This window comes from Aythya ferina, assembly GCF_964211825.1.
Source record: "Aythya ferina genome assembly, chromosome: 21".
NCBI classification, from domain to species: Eukaryota; Metazoa; Chordata; class Aves; order Anseriformes; family Anatidae; genus Aythya; species Aythya ferina.
Genome location: NC_140319.1, coordinates 8,480,178 through 8,504,272, shown reverse-complemented (window position 1 = coordinate 8,504,272; position 24,095 = coordinate 8,480,178). Strand labels below are relative to the sequence as shown.

General features: G+C 36.9%; 1 protein-coding gene across 10 annotated transcripts in view; it reads right to left on the bottom strand.

Moving 5' to 3' along the window:
- Window positions 1-260: 260 nt before the first annotated feature.
- The window catches only part of GNB1 (G protein subunit beta 1), a 64,869-nt gene continuing 41,034 nt past the window's right edge, over window positions 261-24,095 (bottom strand). For 7 of the 10 annotated variants that reach the window (XM_084494737.1, XM_084494732.1, XM_084494734.1 and 4 more), the window contains 10 exons: window positions 19,550-19,657; window positions 15,728-15,766; window positions 14,320-14,426; window positions 13,016-13,079; window positions 10,855-11,017; window positions 8,153-8,219; window positions 6,470-6,671; window positions 5,744-5,960; window positions 2,385-2,492; window positions 261-1,965 (listed from right to left, as the gene is read on the bottom strand). In XM_084494737.1, the coding sequence (XP_084350863.1) occupies window positions 2,386-2,492; window positions 5,744-5,960; window positions 6,470-6,671; window positions 8,153-8,219; window positions 10,855-11,017; window positions 13,016-13,079; window positions 14,320-14,426; window positions 15,728-15,766; window positions 19,550-19,606 (1,023 nt within the window). In that variant the 5' untranslated portion in view covers window positions 19,607-19,657 and the 3' untranslated portion in view covers window positions 261-1,965; window position 2,385. The remainder of the gene's footprint in view (window positions 1,966-2,384; window positions 2,493-5,743; window positions 5,961-6,469; window positions 6,672-8,152; window positions 8,220-10,854; window positions 11,018-13,015; window positions 13,080-14,319; window positions 14,427-15,727; window positions 15,767-19,549; window positions 19,658-24,095) is intronic. The other 3 variants (XM_084494741.1, XM_084494740.1, XM_084494733.1) reach the window with 1 other exon arrangement.

The window sequence follows — 24,095 nt, the reverse complement described above, 5'->3', positions numbered from 1 at the left end:
ACGAGGGCTTCAGTTCATCTTGCAACTGGTTTTAGTTTCAAAAACAAAACAAAAACCCCACAAACCTAAACCTGCATCTCGTCACACACTGAGCTGAAACCTTCTCAAACAACGCATACACTGCCCAATTAAAATATTGAACAATTAAAGACTTGTTCTCGGGCTGTATACATCTCTCTCATATTTGTTCCGTAACTCAAATTCTGCCAGAAGTAGTTTTGTGGGTAGAACAATAAGCTGCAAAACAGATCAGTCAAAACTCATGTCAAACTGCTTTATTACATCTTAAATAACATTACATTTTAATATAGTATCTATCTTGCATCCAGCTTTCTTGAAGTACACTGACTTTAAAATTAAATACAAAAGGTGAAGAGGGATACAGGGTGTGGAAAAAGCTCTACAGAGTAGTTTCATGAAAGAGAGAAAGAAGGAATTCATCTTTTATGCCAAATCCAGGCCTAACGCACAATTACAGCACATTTTTGTACAGAATGTTGCAGAAAAAACAAAATGGAGAAAAGCTACTACTGCTGCTAGGAAGGAGCATTTCTGGATACAGTGAGAAGATAGGAAAGTTTAACAGAACAATCCGCTGTCCAAACACTGCTGCTTTTAACATTTTATTTGAAAAGAAAGCCAGGAAAACCTGCTCATTACAAAAATGACTCTAATCAGATGCAAAGGACTCATCCTACAAGAGGAACTGGCTGCGAGGAACTGATTTATAAAGAAGATGGTTTAGGTTCCCTCCTCCCACACCCCAGAATCTTTGACAGCGATTGTTTGAACAGGCCGTTTCTTTAAAATAAAAAAAAAGTGACTTATCACGCTACTCCAAAACGTGCATAGCTTTGTACTTGAGTTCTTTATAGATTTATGCACAGAGTAGCAACAATAAATGAATACAGCGACAATGGTTACAGTTTTTAAACAGGTTATTTCTTCAAAGAAAAAACATCTAGAGGACTTAGTCCAATATGCACTTTTTAGCATTTCTACAGCATGCGATTCTAAGAGTAAACCCACCCAATATGGCAAACAATCAAAAAAGGTTCTTTTGTTTAACTTAGAAAGTTCAAGATCATTATTTTCAAAACATTGATTTGTACATCATTTCATACACAAAGAATTGACTCAATACCCAAGTGTAGGATAGGTCTCTTTTGAAAACAGAGATTCCTGGTTGTTGAGACTACAGGATAGTGTTAGGATATATAAATTGCCCTTTCAAGTGGACAAAACCAAAACAGATTAAAAAAATCAGTGTGGTGAGAAGAGGGGGTAGGAGGGACCAAGGATTGCATTTGTTATCCATAAAAGGTGAAAGGATTCTTTAAACAAGCATTCATTACCTTGTACAGCATGTGCTTGGTTACCTTACTGCTTAACATTACCCTATATATGCCAAGTTTTGTGCAACAATTATTTGTGATACTAGAAAATAAAATAAAAAAAAAAATAGGGACTAAATTTACAGCGTTAATAACCCCCAGATGCTCTGGGCTAGGACTCCCTTGTTTTGCTCAATTAAATACATAAACAAATGTATTTAAAAAGGAAACTTGAAAAAAATCCTGCTACAAACATGACTTTAAAATTTGTAAGTGAGTGAGATAAAGTCCTTAACTTTGACTTGGAAACTACAGTGAAAGCTAACTGTTTCACAATTATGCTCAAGTATATTTTCTGGTCATGCTTTTATGATAGTGTTTGATTTTTAAATTCTCAAGACAAAAAAAATGGTCCCAAAAGGAATGCACAATTTCATTTTGCTTACAACACAGAAATTCTTCTTGGAAAGGTAATTGTGCTCTTCATTTCAGCAACAGGAGACGGAAAAGATCTTGCCCTTTGAAGTTGGGGAGGATGGGGGTCCAAGTTAGTATGGTTGGATTGGATATGCTATCGTTTTTAATTTTCAATCGTTGGAAACTTCTTCCAGTCACGGAGTCCGCCGCACTTCTGACACACAGAAAAATGTATTAAGAGTTGCACTTTGATAAATTCTAGTCAGGTTTCAAGTTTTGCTCTTGCTACCCACTGATGCATTCTGCCATTATCTCCCCATTTTCAAGAACACCATTTATTTACCAACCCAGACTCAAAAGACCATAGAGTCATCCATACCAGGAAAATAAAATCTGCCATAAATAGCTGACCACAAAAACGTCATTGCGTACATTAAACAAACAGCCTTCTAAAAGCAAACAAAACAAAACGCTACATTTTTTTTTTCCCCCCATGACTTTCTTAACTTGAACTATAAGCTTACAGCATCAGCAAAAATAAAAAATAATAAAAAAAAAGCACTGCTTGGACCTGGAAAAAAGCATCTGAACACCAAAAAAAGGACAGTCTTAATTAATTTGCTGTGTACTTACTTCAGTTCCAGATCTTGAGGAAGCTGTCCCATGATCCTGTTGCCACTGCCATACCATCATCAGTCACACCTAAGCAACTGACACGGTTATCATGACCAGCAAGGACACCTATAAATAAGAACATGCAACAAACCTATTACATTGCTCTGATGATTTCTTATTTCTGTTCAAGTAACTCTGAGGCAGCCATGTTTGGATTAGTCACCCTATACATCCAAAAATTCTGAACTAGTGGTTTAGGTTTGTAAATGCTTCTGCTTTTTCAGGCACAAACTTAGAAATAACTGGGTAGGTTTGCAAGACAGTAACGCAGAAAATGCCTGACTCCAAGATTTTGCATATACCCCGCATTATGACCTTACTGCTTTCTTGTGAGTTGTGAAATCATTGCCTTGAAAATCCTGCCAACAGTGTCATGTTAACGCAGTGGTTAAGATCAATTAGATTTTGCAAAATTCTTAATGCACTAAACAAGAAGCTGGACTATGTTCTGAACACTGAAGCATTTTCCATCTATTTTTATCTTACTATGTTTATAGGCACTTACAAAACTTCAACACCTACATGGTTTTTGCCAATATGGAGACCTGCTGCAAATCAATTATAGTACCATTAAAAATAAAACAACCAAGACACTAAACTAAACAGCAAAAAGGGAGCCAACATTTACCTCTATTCCCTTTAACTGTTTCAAAGAGGTAAAAACCAAACCTGCTTATGTTCGAGCTCTACACAGCCCACTGCACTGAGCTAAGATATACTTGATAGATTGCATAACAGACTGATTAATCTTTCTACATCAAATTACACTGCACAGGACTTACCTCCTTCATATTTTGGGGGGTTTTCCCCTTCATTTACTATGAAGGAAGTTTTAGTTCACATACAAGCTAGTATGTTTAAAGAATTAGTGTTTTTTTTTGTTTGTTTGTTTGTTTGTTTTAACTCTTACTTCAATGTAAAAATCGCTACTTCCTACACAAGGATTCTTGATGTTTGAAAAATGTAACTGCTTTTATCAAGTATATCAGAAATGTAAGACTGTAATACCCTTAATCTCCAGAGCCTATTAAATCTGTATACGAGTCTAAAGCTCAGCACAGAATTCTGCACTTCTGCAGCAGAAACCAAATTTTAAGTGTTGAAGTGGATGATACAATCTTCAAAAATTCAGCATGATACAGAAGCCAGCTGCCAGAGCTGACGCAAGTGCCTAGGAGTTACCTAGAATTTGCTGGGAAATAGCATTAATGCATTAGAACTGACAGTCTGCCACCACCATCAGTAAGTGCTGCAATTTGATAAACCAGAGAGAGAGAGAGAGCCAAGAAAGCTTACACAATTTGTTCTGAACACATCAGCTACAAAGGTGTTTAATATAGAATCAGGCACTAGAGAAGTGTAAATTCTGCTCAGCAATCTAAATCTCTGAACATTTCAATAAGCAGAAAATTTAAAGCAGTTGTTTAAATCTGTTTAAGATTTGGCAGTAAAAAAAATTGCATTTCATGAGTACATGGACTGTATAATCCAGATTAGTATAAATTTTTTTCCTCATTTCTACAAGTCAGCAAGATCATTCCCTCCCCTCCCATTCTTTGTCTTCATAAGGTAATTTCAAAGAAGGAATACAGGACAAAACAATTCAGTAAGTGACAAAATTCTCTTCCCTGGTCATCTCCCTCAGTACTTTGTCATATACCATCACATATATGATATTTCCAGAGCATGTGAAACACCATTTGTGAACCTAAATCTAGCTGCTAGTTGCGTAAAAGGACTTACCTGCTAATTTGATTTAATAAAGCATTAAATATTTTATTTTCACAGTACTTAATTACAACTAATTGTAAACTAATCTGAACATTAATGGAGAGCAATTTCTCAATTCATTGCCAAGTTTTAGATACATACAGGCCTACATACACATTTATGGTCTCAATAATTAAAGTACAAAAATCTTGAACTACAAATCTCACACGGGTGAGGTTGATTTCTACAAATGCATTTCAGTATTTCTGTAATTGCATTTGGCATCATTAACTTGCAAATAGAACCAAATGCTGCTACTGTGCCCACAGCTCCAATTTCTCAGCACTAGTAGAAAACTGTCATAAATTCTGGAAGAAGAAGTAAAATCTGAGCGCTAAGAGAAAGCTGATAAAGTAATTAAGAAATCAAATGGAAATTACTTCAGTATAGTCCAGGGTTACATACTTACATATTTTCTACCTTTAGTACACAATCCTCTCAAAGCAGTAAGACAATCTGCACCAAATAATGTACTTGGAACTAACCCTTCCAACTCTACACAAAGGGATATTCTGCTTGGTTGGTGGTTTTTGTTTGCTTTTAAAGCAGACCTACATAATTTTAAAAGCCCAAGAACACTTCAATAACGGAGTAGGCTCCCATCATCATCCCCAGTTCTGATGCAAAAAGCAACACATTCATGACATAACGTGTACTTTTTCTCCTTTTTTCTAATAGAAGCTTTGATTTTAAAGAACTCCAGTTAAATTACCTGAACTTTTGGGCATATAATTCCTATTCACTTCCTCAAAAGTGAATCTGCACAATCTTTTTAGTCCGCTGTCCCTACAGTTACTGCTACAAAAAAATCTCATGTTTACTTAAGTAGCCACATTGATGAGTAGCAAAATTCTTACAAAAGAGGTAGATTGCTTGATGTGGCAACATCTTCAACGATCCTTTTATTAGTCCATGCTAAATAGCCAGTTTGTTTCTACTTTAAAAACTAACACAAAATAACTAATGAGTATATTTCAGTAAAACCTTTCTGGCAGAAGTGTTTAGTGTACAAATAATTTTGGAAATAATGAAAATCAACGAACCTAAACTGCTGCTTGACAATTACAATACCATAAAATCAATGCAACTGTTCATTGCAATATGAAATATTTGATGGGATTTGATAGCTTACCAACTTCCAACTTGTAGTATTTCTGTAAGCTGCTCTGTCAATTGCTGAGGTCAGGCAACAGTAAGACCTCCATAGAGGAGATGGCAGACGCTATGTAGAATTGCTTTGAACAACTCATATGTAAGACATTGCCATGGGCTAAATAAAATAAAAATACATATAGCCCCCCATCTCCAAAACCTTGTTTTTAATGGCAGTCTTCCTGTTCTCAACCATCCATTGTTCCCTTTTATCATTCAGGAGTATTCCAATCGATTTGTTACCATCATTAAGCCATATTTACACTGTTGGTCATCTTAAAACAGGCTATCACTGAATTTTGAACTTGAGACTGGGACTGTTAACAAGCCTGCACATGTCACAACTCACACATTCAGTATGTCACTGTTTCTAATATTTAAAACCAACTGTTTACCTGCTCTATCAGCTTTCAGTGTATCCCACACATTGCAGTTAAAGTCGTCATAACCAGCTAGGAGGAGACGTCCACTCTTGGAAAATGCTACAGAGGTGATGCCACAGATGATGTTATCATGTGAATAAACCATAAGTTCCTGATCAGCCCGAAGATCAAAAAGCCTGCATGTAGCATCATCAGAGCCTGTGGCAAATGCATTGCCATTGGGGAAGAACTTCAATGAGGGTATAGGAATAAAAAAAGACAAAAGATTGCAAATTAATTTCAAAGTAGCTGACAAAACGGACAAATTAATCAAAAGCTGCCACATACATTATATCTGGAAGACACAGAAGTTACAAAATTAACAAAGAGCTTTTCATCTGGCATTCAAGCATAGAGCCCATCACCTCCAAAGTACTCCACAGCTGTGCATTTTGAATAGAACTTTACCCTAGCTCCCAGGTCGGACTTGATGTCTGCCTTTTTGACTATATTATTTTGTACAGACCAAGTAGGAAAGGAAAGCAGCAATAAAGAATGTTCCCCTCTCCGCTACTGGCATATAGGCAAAAACAGTGAAGTAACAAGTGAAGAAACACTACCTTAGTCACCGTTTCCACTTACCACAACGGATATGTACCTGTGGAGAACTACAGCTTATAGTACATGCTTCATAGCTGAGATGAAAGCAATACAAAACCAGATTTAGATCCCATGTCCTCTGTTCAAGCTGATACTTACACAGATGGCATTGATATCCGACTCATGGCCAGTGAAGGTTTGCCGACACATTCCTTCTCTAACATCCCACAGTTTGGCAGAGGCATCACAGGCACCAGAAACAAAACACCGGGCATCAGGAGCAAGAGACAAACTCATGACATCTCCAGTGTGCCCAGTAAATGTAGTTGTCTGCTGACCAGTTTCTATGTCCCAGAGAGCGCTTGAAAAAAATAATTAAAAAGGCAAAAATCAACACGTTCATGTTATCTTTTGTGCTCCATTAGAAAGTCTATACAGCAGATTTCATCTAAACCTGTTAATTTCTCTCTTCTAAAAAGCGAATGTCCATGAAGTATTAATAAAAAAAAAATATATTGAGAGTAGAAAAACAGACATTCTTTGCTGAACTACTTAGCTATGTTACACAATAATCGTACATAGCAGATGTTAAAAGTCATCTTCAATTTTTAAGATATTGGTGTTTTTAAAATGCAGAACAAGGGGAAAAAAAAGACTAATGTTCATGGCTGTTTAAAAACAGAGCTCCTGAGCCATGGTAATGACTTCACTGTCCAGTGGATAAAGTAGCGGCTGTATGGCTACAGCAGTAGTTGAGTCAGCCTCCTTTTTAAAATATCGCTGTGAATGTATAACTTTGTGAATTACGTTTGTTGTCTTAAAGCCACATCATTTTCCCCAAGACAGCAAAATCACTACTACTCTGATCAAAGAGTACGTAGGAGTGAAACAATGCAACTATTCTTTCAATTTGCCTGATTTCTCAGCAAGCCAAATCCATCAGCAACAGATTTACAAATAAAAGATCATGGTACTTCGAGCCTGGCTGATCTGAGGTGCTATCAAGGACAAATTTATCCAGACGACCATCAAGTTACTATGATAACACCCGAAGCAGTTGTATAATCTTTGAAAAGAGCCTTATTTTAACAGATCCTGTTTTGTTTTTGTTTTTTTTTTGCTAGTTTGTTTTTTTAATGAAAATTATACTGAATATAATATAGCCTAAATATAAAAACAAATGTCTATATTCAATAGCTACTCAAAATCAGTGGACTAATAGATGGGTATTCAAAGAGACTGACACTGTGTAGGAGAGGTATATATTAGACAACCTTTGCTGTAAAATCTGCTTCTTAAAAGCAATGCAGCTCTCCCAGGCAGCAGATATAATAGAAAAATTGATGAAAAGAAGATTGAGGCCTTTTTCGTTCCGAAGCTAGTATTTATTAAGACAAACACCTACATTCTCCTCAAAAAAACCCATCTGCTGTCACTGTAGAATATTTTCTAGGAGCTCTTCTGAATAGTAGCATTTTGTATTAAAAACATTCAAGTATGACTTTCAGGAAAAAGTAATGAAAACTGAATACTGAAGTACTTGGAGAAGAGTCTAGTATATTCATTTCTGAAAGCCAAACAGTTATATTAAAAATTACCACATACCATCTTCTCACAAAGAACTAGGTCAGGCTCTTCAGAACATGGGCATAACTGAACAGCCAAAGCTAAAACACTTGAAAGACCAAGTTTTCCATTATTAGTAAAAACATGGCATACGAGCAGTAATCATGTTGAATCTTCTGGATGACTATCAGCTTTATGAAGAATTAGGTTTTCACATTTAAACTGTTATTGAAGAAAAGTCTTTACTAGCAATCATGTCACAATTTTACTGCTTACCAAGTGGTGTCGCCAGAGCTGGTAACTATTTGATTATCATCCAAGAAACGACAGCATGACAAGTATCCTGAAAGCAAAAGATGTTGATCAATAAAATCAGAGACTACTCTTTACACTGCATATTGACTTAAATGTTTCTTCTTCCTCCCCTGGAGGTGCTGTAAGATACTGCTACTATATGTAAAATACACCACGGACAATTTTTACATGGGAACCTCAGAAGTTTGAGACAAAATATATTTAGGCTCTCTACAGGCCATGCCCAATTCAACCATTACACAAGCACAGTAATACACTAGTATCAGCAAATTGATCTAAACAAACACAGAAGAGAATTACTGAAGTAGGGGGTCTGAAAATATTTTTTTTTTTTCTTTTGGTACAAAGTGGGCAGAGGAGGAGAAGGGGAGAGAGAAAGAGATGGAATAGTGATGCAAACCTCTGAAATCCACTGGCCAACCTGGACGGAAGTACAGGTTATCTGGCACTGTACACTGAACCTAAGAAAGTGGATCTTTACAACATCCAGGAGGAACAAATGATTGAGACATGGACTGGATCATACAACTATTGAAAAAAAAATGAACTACATTCTTGGAAGTACAAAGAAGCAAAGAATTATCTGAATGTTGTGAACTTTCTTTCTACTGAAGGACCAGATGCCAAGCTATCAACATAGTAACTCTGGTTACAAGATCAGCCTGTCCCAGCCATCTCTATGTCAGTGTGTTTTCTAAAGCACAATCAATTTTCTGAAAATTTAAGCTATGGCAAACTAGGAAAATTTGTAAACATCAGCTTCCAGCTATAGGCATTGTGCAATTCACCAAAAGAAAAGCAGCTCATTAAAACTGCTCCTTTGAGAAGACTGCACATGAATCGGTCAGGTCTCAAATGTATTCTCTCGATTTCCCTTGCCTTACAGTGACATTCTGCATAGTGTTATGCAAAAATCCATGTCTTACCAGCTATAAATACAGTGTATAACCTTAAAAAAAAAACATTAAATTGCTGGAATACCACAGAAATAATGCTCTTTTTATCGTTAAAGCCTTTTATATACATACACAAGGCCACACACTGAAAGCCAAAGCTCCCTGTGTCCAAAGATCATTCCAATTCTCCTTGCGCCCTGAAAGGGGTTTGTGTGGTGGGGAGAGGACCTCCTAATAAATCACCTTAAGTGGTCACATCACAACCACTACTATTATCTGGAGGTCCAATCAACATGCTTTCCCACACCCTCAACCCCACCCCAAGGGTACAGAATTCTTCTAAATTACATGAATCATACCACAGAAGAAAACCCACTGAAAGAAAATTAAATAGCAGTAAGCCCACTTTAACATACAGTCAACTTTTTCTGTATAAAAATTCATTAATGTACAACTATTTGTTTCTGGGTAACTTTAGTTTCCTTCAGAGTAGTCTTCATACAATTTTCTTTACCCTGTAACTAGAGGTTTGATGAGACAGAAAAAACAGCCAGACACAGAATCCACCTGATACTTTCTCCAAAGGAACCATTAAAGGTTTTCTCCTGAGCCAAGCTGGCAACCTCTAGAGTAATCCGTGTCCGTTTCTTCTGCTGCATTTTGGATTATGCTTTTTGTAGAAACAAAGGGACAAGAAAAATGATGCGCAGCTTCTCAACTGCAGCCTTACAGATGAATCCTTTTCTCAGATTGCTGGAGGAATTACTGATTCCACAGAAAAAGCAAACTACTGATGTGTTTTGTAGGCTCAGTATTTTACTAGAACTCTATAAGATACAAGAACACACATATAGCCAGCATTTTCATTTCCAGTGGAGTTCAAGAAACACCCACCCACCTCCTACTCTTCCTCTGAAAAATTTCCAATCCCATTCACAAAAAAAAAAAAAAAAGCATGGGAATAAAAGCAAGATGTCCATTATCAGACAACATACAAAAGCAGTTCACACTTGGCAGGTGCTCATCTCCCTTAACTGCATTGTTTAGGAAGCAGAGAGTATCTTCAGTCAGCAATTTTGCTTTTAAAAGATAGTTTGTGACAATAAGCTTCTTGGATCAGAAAGAAAAAATTTCAACTCATCCCCTAAGCTAAAAACAAAAACACAAAAAAATCAAAAACCTTTGCAACTGCTGTGTTTCTCTAGTCCTTCTTACCTAGCTAGATGAATTCTGCTTCATCTGTCGCTAACAGAACCTTGCATCTGCTGTTTACAGCCTAATTAAACTGGCAAAGCCTACACGGCTACCCTTCTTGCCTCACTCACAAGGCAGTCCACCTTAGAAACAGAAACTTAAGGTAAAAATTAGGGTACTGTATTTTAGGCAAAAAGGAGAAAAAAATCAGTTGTCATCCAAACAGTTAAAACTGAGACAGTGTATAAGGCTTATGACTACCAGTGGCTAAGGACCAAACAAGTAATTCAAGGTACTTTTAAAAGCACCAGCATGACAGCTAGTAAAGCTGGAAGCAAGAGAAAATTATTTAGAAAGTTATTTAGAAAGCATGTTTTGTAATTACATCTCCCTTCTTGATGAATTCCATAAACACGGCAGAGGGATTAATACATGGAAGAGTTTGAACAACTTATTAACTAAGTCATGCTACACCAGGCACTAAAATAACATTTCAATGAAACTTGAATAGATTACAAAAAGAAAATCTGCACCATGTACTTAGGTAACTTAGATCACTGAGTAGGCACTCACCTGTGTGACCAGCTAGTTCACGGCTGACACGTACATTCCCTTCACGAGTTTTCAAGTTATAGATGGAACAGATGTTATCAAGACCACCACAAGCCACATAATTTCCAGAAGGAGCATACGCACAAGTCATGACCCAAGATGAACGCAGGGGAATAGCATGCACCTGAAACAGATACATTAAATCCTTCAACTGCAAAACAACTTATTCAGTACTTCCCTATCAGGAGGTTTCTTCTTTCTCTCAAGCCACACATCTTTTGGTCAAAAGCACAAGAAAAAAATAAATAGCTTGTAAGACCGAGTAATGATGTAATTAAAACCTTGGATTTGCCTTTCCTGAATTCAGTTTAATCAGCAATTTTGGTAAAAACTAAATGATTTAATTTCAGTGCTCTGATTACCATTGGTTTGTAACAGGTTCTATGCTATGCTATGAATGAACAAGTAAGGAAAATGCTACTCTCGCTGCCATTTAAATCCTTTGGAAATCCATTGCAAGCAATCAGACTTTGTATTTAAATAACTCCCCATGTTTCCTTGTCATTCTGTGCTCAACAAAACTTTATAAAAAATATTGAAACCAAACATTTTCTATCTTGTTAATTTATTGCATTCATCCTTCAAATTTGTTTGTAACATCTCTGAGAAAGGGATCATATCCTTATGTATATCGTGAAGCTCCCATGCAATATTCACAATCTTCTCACATTTCTGAAGTAAATAGCAAAAACTAGGGTCTGTTCCTCCACCGCTACAGTTAGTGGTGATGCAGCAGCGATCAACGGTTAGAGAACACTGTGCTAACAACATGACCAGATCGTTTGCAGAAGTTTTCTAACAAGGAACTACCTAGAATATTTACCTTGAGTCACTTATCATGCGGAAAAGATCTTTTTATGACAGCTGTGTTACTTCCACTCTGTGCTGCAATGGCCAAAAAACATCTGCAGGCTATCGTTCAAATGTTTTGCATCAACTACTTCCAGGTGCTACCCAGACAAATTTAATACTGTTTTAACACCAAGCTATTTGTTAGCTGTAATTCCAGGTGTTTTTTTGTTTGGTTGTTTAAAAACAGAGCAAGAACAACAAAACCCACACAACTCAGTCACTACTTCACTGAACCAATCTTGCCAACAGTTATGGAGGAGATGTTTCCAGCAGCTGAGGAGTTCCATCTCTGATTCTAGTAAAAAAAAAATATCTGTCTGGTACCAAATTCTGATTCCATTCCATCTAGATAAGACAGCTGCTCTCTGCCTCTTGGTGATGCCATGCATTAATTAACATTTGTATCAAAGTAGGAGATACTAATACAGAAATAATGGTGCACAGTGATTATTTTAGCATCTTTCAGTTGTGTTACAGTCATTTAGAATATATTTACCCTCAGGTTAGGGTCAAAAAATTAAGCATGAAAGCAAAAAATGGAAACTTTTATTTTGCAAACAGTATTAGTAAGGCCATAGATTCAATAATTGACAGATTCTAGTCATCCCAGCTTTAGGAGTTACTACTGGAAGTGCTTGTTTCTGCTTCCCCTGTGTAGCATGCCATTTGCTTATGCACATTGGCAAAATTGCTTATAAGGCTCTGATATGAACTAAGTCAGGAGAATTTGTTCGAAAAAGTCAATTCCATGCTCCTGTGTCCCAGAGACTTAAGTATCGCTCCCAACAGAGGGGCGGCATGTAAACTGTTGCTAGCCCTTTTAACTGTAAACATAACCACTAAATACCAACCACTGTCATGTGAAAGTAGAAGTAATTCTCGTCTGCATCATATGACTGCAGCCAGGAAATAACGACTCACATATTTCAGGTCTTTCAATCCTTCACTGCAGACAACAAATTAGCATGGCTATTCTTAAACCTCTATTTTTGTGCAACATCCTGATTACTTCTTGCTCTTTGTTGATCAGTGATTCTGTGGCATCAAAATAAATCAAAGCATTTCCTTGGACTATTTTGTTGTTTTCTGTTTGTGGTGCACATTTTCATACACAACACACTTAGGACACTGCTATACTCTTTAGTGGTTTAGAAAAGTCAAAATTTAGGCTTCTGACTACAGAAATAACGCAGCCAAAATCATGACAGATGATACTTCCTGCCTTCCTATTAACAACTGAATTATATAGCAACATACCAGTTAGTCTTACCTTGTTTGTAGTATAGCTGTCCCAAATTATAAGTTTGCCATCCTGGGAGGCACTAACTAGAAGCCTAGAGAGGAAACAGAAGGTAAACACAATCATTGCAGGAAGACAAAGAGGAACATATTTTGATGGCATTTGTCTCCACTATCAGAACTAAGGTACTTGAAACCATTTAAGTACAGCATGTCATTACTCAATTCTAGTTATTAGCACCAGAAAGATTATTTTGGATGTCATCAATTTTAAGTGATGAATATTGTGAAAATATGTGATGGGACACCAACATGTCCACATGCTCAGATTTCAGAAAGACAGTAGCCACATAACAAGCATCTCAATCATGAAAACCAAGGCAGAAAAGTCACATGGAATTGATGCTTGTGTGTTCTAGACACAGGCTTCAGATTCACTGAGTTTGGGAATCTGTACTGTCAACTTGTTTTCCCTTTTCCTGTTTGTAGAATTTTAACTCCTGTTCTAAGCGGTCCAAAAAAACCTGAATCAATGTCAGCACTGAAATACAAAGGAAGTAAAAATGAAATGCAGTGAAGATATCACTAATGGAAGGGATACCATTAGGAAGATTTTTTTTTTTAGTTTATTTTTTAAATCAACACCTCACTCCACACTCAGCAACTGTTTGACACAAGGTACTAGTTAATTGTTCAGAACTCTCTTACGTGCTTGTACTATGTTTAAAGATAAATAGGAATAATGGCATGAAACATCTGCTCAGTCTTGGTCTTTTCTAAGTAAATTCAGATACAATAGTCCAGTACAATATTCAAATTTGTTCCACACCTCTTCCTCTCTGACCATTTCCAGCTGAAAAGTGCAGTGCAATCACTGAAGTGCTCCAGTGGCTTTGCCTTTTTTTTTTTTTTTTGATCTTTTCTTGTAAAGAAAAGAAAATGAAAGTAGCTCATACTGGCATCATTTAGCGTCTCTCTGGACTGAGTATTAGCAGTTAGCAAGAAGAATTTAAGGAAAAAAAAAAAAAAAGAGGAAATGATAAGACCTGCTGTATCTCCACATTTCCTCAGAATTCACAGGGTACCACAACTACATTTTTTGGGCAAGCAAACATAACTGGCATTCTGGCAACAAGTTTATTCTCATGAAAAAAACATGCAAGTCAGGAGGAAAAAAGTGATATTAATAGCTTCTGAATTCTTTCTCTTGGTTGCCTAAATTCTCTTGGAACTAGTGGTTCCTAGTGGTAGAACAGGTAAATAACAGTTCTGTGCACTCAACTTTCCAAAGCACAGTGAAGCCCAATGATCCAGTTCTGTATCACTAACACCCACCTGGAATCAGTCCCCCAGTGCATTGCATAAATTTTAGCCAGGTGTCCCCGGAGTGTTCTTCTAGTGCGCATTTGAATTCTCCCCACTGGGTCAATATTGGCTGTGATCTGTAATTAGAATTGTGTCATACCCTCAGTTCTTGACTACACAGTTCCAAGTAACACATCGTAAATAATCACATTTAAATGAGCATTGCAATGTAAATCAGGCAGTGCTACATTTTGAATATTGACTGATTTTTAATGCCTAGTAGTTACTTCATTTTATGAAGTACTTGCTTATTTATCAAGCAAAAAGATCTGCTCTAGATGTAGCCTATCGCATGTATAGAAACTATCCGAAACTACTTTCTTTTGGTGGTATCTTCTTAGACCTCTAAAACTTCAGATCTGTGATGGAGGGTGTTTCTCCTTTTGGATATTTTTTTTCTACATGGCAGTGCAATACGTTGGGCTTTAAACATGCCTCTACTTTTGTTGGATGAATAACTTGCTTTCAGAGCCAGACAACCTTTCCTTCCAAATATTGGAATATTAAATTCAGAGTACTCCTGTTTTATTTTAACTTTTGGAAGATAAAAGCAAGATCTGGAATAAGCGGATAGCAAAGTGAGGAAGTAATTAGTTTAGCCATCCTTTGGCTGTTAAGTTTAACATAAATAAGTTCTCCAGCCTGGAGAAAAATACCAGTTAAAACAGCACACATTTCCAGTAATATGTAACGAGTACACATCACAACAAATCCAAGAGTTTACAAATATGTTTTATGGATAAAGTTTGCATACTTCTTGTGTCTCCGTGTTGCAGAATTATTTAGCAAGAGCATTTGAGCAAGGGTCTCTGCTTCTTTTCAAAGGCCATCAGAACAGTTCAGATCTTAAATGAACGGGTAAAAGCATTTCCCTTACAGAACTCCTCGTGATGGACCTCCCCTATTAGTAATACTGAGGTTGGTGGGAGGTTTTTTTGTTTGTTTGTTTGTTTTTCCAGTTTGTTGGACTTTTTCCTGCATACTTTCACCCTGGAAAATTGTGTGTTCAACCTGGAACACTGTACCTCACAAACTAAGATATACATTCACATTATGTTGGTATTACTCTTTTTTACTTGGTATTCTGGTGACATTTTAAACAAATGAACTGGCAATCATTTCTGTACCAACACATTTAAATCAGACACATGGATTATTAACAAACTCTCAAGTAAACAGACTGAAGTAGGCAGGAAGAATAAACTGAAACGTGATATATGTAGAAAAATAAGCCAATACTAGCCACCTCTGCCAAAGACATCTGCAGCAGTCTAAATTCTCCCCAGATTTCAAGCTTTACTTCACTTATCTTTTTCCGCTGTATTTCCTTTTCATTAAGGAGACCGATTCTCATTTAAACTCTTAAATAAATGCTTACCTGAGCCAAGGTGGCATCTGCACATGCTTTTCTAGCATCCTACAACAGAAGAAAGAAATCAGAGGAAGTTCTACACATTTATTTGTACTCAACTTCTGTTTTGTAAAGTTAATCAAGTCCTCACAAAATAGGGTTCAGAGAACATTTTGGCTTGTTATCCAGAGAGGACCCATCCTAACCCCAGCATGAACATAACATGACAGACTGCTGTCAAAATATGCTGAGCATTTGAAACTTCCTTGTCATGAAACCTATTACCCAACAAAAGATTCCAGACATAATGAAATGCAGCACTCACTATGTTCCATAAATAAATAATGAATACAGAATACAAGAGATGCATCCATTTCTCAAACTAGTTAGCTACACAAATTACCCTTTTGTTAGCAAACTGTCAGACAACAGCACCTCGCTTGAACAGAATCAGCTCAGAGGGGTCATCTATTTTAGTTATGTGAGATTTTTCAATTTCAACTCTAAATAACCATAATCATTTTAAGCAGATACTAAAGAGAAACAAAGCCTTTCCATTACAACCTAAAAGCAGTACAGAAGAGTTAACGACACTAAGTGTACAACTGGATTTTTTTTTTCAGACGAATAGTACAAAAACTATTAAAGGGAAAAACAAAAAATTTGGATCTTCTGCTCAGCAATATTGAATTTCCTTTTCCTAATGTGGATCTGATGCAATCCCATTTGCTTTCTAGCCGTTTGAATCTCTCTTTACCAGAAAAACTGATAAATCAGGAAGAATCTGACAAAAACTCAATGTGGACTGATACAGATGAGACAAGTATATGCAACTACAAGGGAGAAAAATGGAGAAAACAACAAAACTGCTCTCTGAAAGCATGAAAATCTGAGAGAAAAGTTCCTGAACCATAGAAGGAAGTAGAAAACACATCTAAGAAAAAGAAAACAAGCTAAGTAACTTCAAATTTGCTGTAAGAACTACTGGGTAATAGAATAGTTTTCCAGAGGAAATACTTTGGAGCTTTTTGTTCAGACTTAGTGGATTTATTTTCTGCCTAGGAACACACACTTCAGAGAATTATTCCAGGCTAGCAGTGGGGAAAATAAATTGAAGAGGCTTGTGCAGATATTCTGTGAAGTGCACATGGTTTTGTAGTTATCAGCACCTGCCTGAACTCTGCTCGAGAAGCACATGCAAACATCCTCTCTCTGTGTGCATGTGTGCACCCACATGCACATCTGTGAATATGCAAATCCTTGTACCAGGACTCAGTTTAAGCTGTAACCAGCAATATGCATAGTTGCTTGAAAGAAGCATTAAACAAAAACTAAAAGCAGCGAAACAAACTGTCATACTAATAAATTGATTTATGCTCATTTCAGGTTGAATGCTACTCCATAATAAGAGCGCTCTTGCTTGTTTTCATGCAGTAATACACTATATTCTCTTTTTCTATACAGCTTTCACGTCTGAAGGGGCTGGGATAATAAATATAGTTGTAGAAAAAAGCCAGTACATAAACCCATTAGACTAGTCTCCAGTCCTAGACTGCAGACTAGTCTCCAGTCCTTTACTGTGCGCCTCACTGAAGTTTGCATTCTCAGTGGAAATGGGACTTCAGAAATCATAGCCTTAGGTTTTAACATTATAATTTTTCTTGGAACATGGAAACTCGTGCTTTTAGAGGACAAGAAGCCGTAGAAGTGCCTGAGTATCACATTCTCCCCATAGAATGTTACAGGAAAAGAAAGGATGCCTTGTTTTCACTCTTGGGGGAAATAGTAACCACCAGAAAAGAGCCAGTGTCTGGGTGAGATGGCTTTACACCTGTTCTAAGTTAAGTTCAAATCAAAGCCTCATGAATTTTGGCAAGGATACACTTCAGTTTTAAATTGTATTCATGTGGTGAACATGCAAATACACTTTGAACAACTACACTGACATACGCTAAGCAAGTACCTTATGATCTTGCCATGGACAAATAACTGAAGAACTTTTGGCAAAATCTGAACCAACACAGCTAGCTTTAGACAATTCTTACCATCTAAGGAACCTTTTTTTTTTTTTTTTTCCCCAAGCAAGGAGAAACAGGCAGGGAAAAAGTGGAAGGGTGTGAAGAAACTTGTCAGAGAACAGGGAGTTCATGTCTTGGACTACGCACATTGTGTGTGAGTTCTGTCCCTACTTACTCCACTGCCATGAGAACAAATACTCAGACTTGTAAGCATGGTACTGCAGCACACAGATTTCATTCTGTGGAGTAAGAGACTGGTAGCATTTGGTACCAGTGACAAATCTGAGCTTTGCAGTCAGTTTAGACGCTTCCTGTTGGCTGGCTAGCAAGAAAGCAATAAAAAAGATACTTCCCATACACTACAAGTTTTGAGAAAGGCTTGAGACAGAAAGGGAACAATGAAGGCATGTACTACAAACTCAGCCTGAGGCAGACAATAATTCTACTTAGTTTTGACAACTCCTAGATTAAAGACTAGGACTTCAGAACAAACACAACAGCAGAAAGAAATTTTATTTATTTCTATTGTTGTACTGTATCTTCCCAGATCTATGCAACAGATCACTACCAGATACGACTGGCTATTCAGAGAACAGATGCTTCAGACTGATGGAAGGAAGATGCAAGAGGGGACAGGAAAGTGTACCAGACATAACCTTAGCCAGAGTCTAGCCAGAGTCTACTAATTAAAATCCTCTGTCACAGCCTGTATTTCAGAGCTTGTCTTGAACATCTCAACCTATGATGCACAAAAACAACCAATAGTTTTTTTGTACAGGATTTTTTCCTTTCAATATGTAAGAGCATTGTTACCATCAACTTACTTCAAAGAACAAGTTCCTAAAGAATTTCACAGAAGGACATATTAGTTATATACAGAGAAATCACATGGAATAAGAAATAACTGATAGGCAGTTTCAGCTGTTCAGTCTTTGACGTCCCTCCTACAGAAGCATGAGACCTCAAGCAAAGTCTCTGTGAATCTCAGCATCAGTGAACATTTAAAATTGGTCTGTACTAAAATCATTTACTATCATTGAATTAATTTTGAAAAATGGATCTAACTTTGGTCTGCATACGTCATGCTCCCCTTCACAACTAATTACAATACTGACAACATACCAGTTCATGTTACATTCCATAATACATTTTTCAAATTAAAACTAAAACAAATGTCATTTGGACTACATAGTCCTTTTAAATAAATAGACTGTTTTCCCTCTACTTCTTTTATTCAGTAACAGAAAATGAGCAGACACCATCTATTCAGAAAGATGTACTACATTGCTATAATCTTCATCTAAATACTGCTATTTCACAAGACAGTCCACAGATACAGTTTATGTAAACCTTTAACCATGCTCAGGAAGTTTTCATCATCTTCATTCTTCAGCTTGTTTTCTCACAGGGTTACTGGAAGTTTAACAAGGCATATGTTTTTGAATTACCATTTAACTATTTAGCGCAAGGTCAATATCTGGAACCGACTTACTGCCCCAAATTTGTTCTTTGAAAACACTTGAAAAGAGAACGTGAAATAAACATCCCAATGGAAGGGAAAGAACTGTTATGATCTGGCTCAGAAAATTTTCAGTAACTGTTCATTTTAATCTAATACATTCTGTGGATTTGTGTAGCTATCATTTCCTGAGCAATATCAAGAACCAAAAATTAAAGTAGTTCTATGTGCTTGCACTTTCTAAATATCCATGACTAACTTGAACACTGTGAAAACATCAAGCACATCAGCTTAATACATAATTTCTTTCCATCTCTGCCATCCTCAAGATTCACAGTACAGATGAACGATGATTTGTGTAACAATACATACTCTGATTTGGTTTTTCAGTTGCTCAGCCTCCTGGCGTAACTGGTCAAGCTCACTCATTTTCCTGTGCTAAAGGTGTGCTTCGCTGCCACCTCTGAGACAACCGGAAATCTGAAAGACAGGTGACAGGAATGAGAATTAGTAGAAGTCACAACTTAAAATTATGAAAGCAGACAGTCCTTTCATTTATCTCAAATAGTGCTTTAAAAGGGCAGTGATTGGTTTATCAGCATTGAAATACAAGTGACTTTCCCTGAAAACTCTTCACAATACGGTGTTAGCACGGAGCATGCTTAGTTTTCCAGACACAATAAATAAAATACAATTTGGACTTATCCTTTTTCTTCCAGGCTGCTCTTTTTGGCATCTTTTCTTTCATTCATATTTTTATGTTTTAACTTTGCTTGAACTCAGTTTTACCAGCAGATAATACAAAGGTTAAACACAAAATTCAGGTATCTCTGTAGGACTTAATAGAGTAAGGAATCCCATTATCAAAGAATAAGAATTGGAAGTATTTAGAGACTGACAGAAGCAATTGCAAAAGGCTGTAAAAAGGCCTTTTTTGAACTCTGTCTGAAACATGGCAGTTATAAGAAATGCTGTTCTGACATCTGTATAGAAGGAGGTAGTTCATTAATGTTGTCCAAGTTTGTACTTGTAAATTACTAAAACATCACCCTGAAAGTTCCCAGACAGAATTCTGACATTAACGTTTTGTCAGATTTTTTTTTTTTTTTTTTTTTTTTTTTGGAATGTTAGGGTGATAGGAGTTTGAGCAATTACTGCCAACAGCCACCTCTTCCCACCAATACCCGATTTTCCTAGCATTGGTATGTTCCGGATTACTCACTAACGTATCGCTCTGTCACTGTACTCTGCAGCCAAAAACATGAAGGCTCAATAAAGCAATCATCACTGACCCCTCCCAAATATTCCATATATAGTTCCTCAATAATTGGACCATTTTCCCATACAGGTATCACCCAGTATGTTCCAAAAAAGATGCTGGCATTTTCACACTGTCAAAATGTTGGCATTCTCACTAGTGTTCTATAATAAAACTAATCAGTACCTAAACTTTTTTATTTAAAAAGCTCTGCTTGACATCAATATAAAAAGCTGAAGAAGCAGCATGCTAATAAAGTTCACATTTTACTGTGAAACAAGGTATTGGATCCATTTTCAAATACTACACAGAGTACCTAAAGTTTATAAAAATATGCTGCCGGTAGTTATTTGAGAACATTAGAACTGACCCTTTACTATTAAATAATGAAAATGCTTTGCTAGCAGTTTTACATATTATTCTGTAAAGATTTAATCAGCTTATTTATCTTTGCAAGCATGAGGTTTTTTTTTTTGTTTGTTTGTTTTTTTTAAAGCTCTTAGCAGTCCTTCCCAAGGGGAAAGATGAGGATAACTTCCAAATTTTTACCTAATCAGAGTAGGAGAGAACATACTGTGAAGGCAAGTTAAAGCAGTAGAGCAAACATCACTATCTAAGAAAACAGTTTCAAGAGCTAAAGCTTTGGCATTCCCTAAATAGTGCTATCCCACACAACCAGATACAACTCCAAGCTCTCTTTGCTAGTATACTGAACTGAGGACCTTCAGGAATTTACAAGCCTTATCTTGTCATATAATCATTTACAAATTTACACTCTTGGCTGAAACCCCAAATATTTTAGAGAAGCAATTTCAGTTAGTTTGTCTCAAAGCCTCCATTCGTTCAACTTCAAAGCCCTTCACTTTATTGTGAAACTAGGTCTCCTTCTCTCTTCTGCTTCCAGGGTCATCTTTAAGCCCTGTTAAGATTGCTTGCTCAGCTTAGTCCAAAATCCAGTTAAGACAAAACCTGTCAAGAGTGTTTTATTATCCCCTAACCACCTTTATTTTGAATGTTTATCTGTTTCTCAAGATGTTTTGTTCCTCGTAAATTTAAGACAAAACACCCTACAGTTGGGTCTGCCTGCAGTTTCTAAGCACAGGCTCATGACAGTCTACAGCTCCTATGTAGTCCAGCCCTACTATGGACTAGTATGAACTACTTCTGTCAAAGGAATTAAACTATTTTAAAAAAAGAAATTGCAACTAATTCCCAGATCTTTCAGCTTTTTAATATCTTATTTCTGCCATACCCTAAGTTAATAAATAGCCCCATTCCCACTAAACAAATACCAACCTCTCCAGGCAGAGTACCAAGACTTTAAAGATGGCATCACCCCTATTACATGGAAGGAAGTTCCAATCCAAAACTTAAATGTTCTGCTCAAGGTCAGAACAACTCAATGACAGGATTAAGATAAAGATTTAGGACACAGAATTCCAGCTGCAGAGTTGCAGGTAATTACACTGAAGATTTACAGGCAGCTTTACTTAAAAATATAATAGGGTGAATAATCTAATGTCAGTCAAAGCAGTTATGTCCTCCTGCATGTAACAGAAAGCTTAAAACAATGCCAATTTATTTTTACCAGAACTTGTGCGCTATGCAATAAAATCCTCTCACATTTAAGTAAAAAAACAAACAAACAAAAACCATCTTTGTATGTAACAGAAAGAAGGCTAAGGAGATGAACACTAACCCTAGTAAAAAAACAAACAAACAAACAAAAAAATTGAGAAAGTTCACTTGACAGAAACCGAACCTTGTAGTTTCATTGCGGGTCATTTGCATACACACAGGAGTTCAAACCATGTCAGAGAAGCTTATTTCATGCTTGTGCCTCATTGCTTAATACTGCATGCACAGATGGGCACTACAAGCGGCAAAGCCAGAGGAAGCAGCCCAGTTGTATTGGGTGTTTTCTGACCAGTGGTAGCACTGAAGCAGCGACGCTGATACAGACATGTAAGAAACCAAAAGGAAATCAGGCACAGCCTGCAGTTGATAGGATGGCACAATAACGTGGGCAGATGCATGCCTTTCTTCACACAAATAAACCTTGCATTACATCTTGCAATGTCTAATACAGTAACTGAAAGGAGCCTCCATTCCCACCTCTCACATCCAATTCAAGACAGCACTCTGCACCAGGACTCTGCCTCCATTTTCTTTGCACTTAATGGAAGAACAGAACAGCCCAAACCCCTTCAAAACCCCTGAGAATAAAAACAAACAGAACCCAACCAACAAGCGCCTTTAGCCAGACATACGTACATGGATCTCAACTTCCAGTCACTTGCTAGAACTCATACATCAGTATTTGCTGGATGACAATCTGTAGCTAACTGCCTATAACCCTGGAAGTTTTCCAGACCTGTAATACCATGTATCCACAGAAAAGTATGCAAAGCGAAGTTAAATACACTTCCACATCTGATGTTCTAAGTTAACATTTCAGCATTCCGAGCAGCTCCAAACTCTGAACTGCATTTCTGACACGGCATCAATAGGAATTGTTTAGACCCAATTTCCACATTCTCTTTGTAGTCTTTGTTGCTTGAACATCAACAGGAAGTCCTAATTCCTGCCAACTTGCCTGGACTCACTCACAGTAAGGAAATGAAAATCCTAATGAAGCCAAGGGCATCAAAATATAGGAGTGTTCTGAAGCAGACCGTAAAATTTATGGGTCAACCAGCCAATCAACTTGGCCATTTCCCCATTTCTTTTACACTAAATCTTATGCAATTAAATTTATGCCAAAAATACAAGACCCGTGGTTTTCATCCTCATCAGAATTTCTGGACTGGCTGTAGAGTAAATCAGCAGAGATTACTAGTACCCAGCATTAAAAAAGAGAAAGAAATTACAACCTTTAAAAGAGCAGGAACAGGTAAGGTCAGTTAACTGTATGGGAAAATATTTTTATCTATTGACACTCTTGATACAAAGGAAACATTTATACAGATTTATTCATATTACAGACCGAAGCAGCAGGAACTTCGATAAAGGATTGAGGCTCACCTGAAACATGCACAATTTAGCATCACGGAATAATACACTTTTGCTCCTTGGCATGTTCTAACAGCATTTAACTACATTCTAAAATAAGGTTTCCAAGAGAAACTGTTTGATAAGGACGATGCTTCTATTTCTAGTGTTTTGAAGGAAGTTACTTAATTTCCAAGTCAAGCCAGCCTCGTGCCAGAAGTCACTACTTAAGTTCCACAATCCTCTTTTCTAAATTATCACCACAGATGTGAAGAAATAGGTAACAGTCAAGCTCACGCTTACCTCACTTTCCTTTGAATATGTTACTGTGTTCTTGAAGGCAGGCTTCTCAAGAATAACACGTTCACTTTGCTGAACTCACTCAAGACCTTTCCACAGGCTGAAGTGCTTAAGTGTCTCTGCTCTAAGCCTAATAATTCCCCCTAATCTTGTTGACAAGTGTACCTTGTAGATAATTCTCTTCTTGCTAGGGACAATCATATGCGTACTTGCAAGGCAGTTTACTACTCCTCACCACTCCAAATAACAAGTCTCTAATCTCTTCTTACAAGTTACCTGCAGAAGAGTCACTTTCCCTGTATCCCACCTAGGAAAACCAAGCATTGTCTACAGCTAACTTGTTACTCTTCATACATTATAAACTTTGCA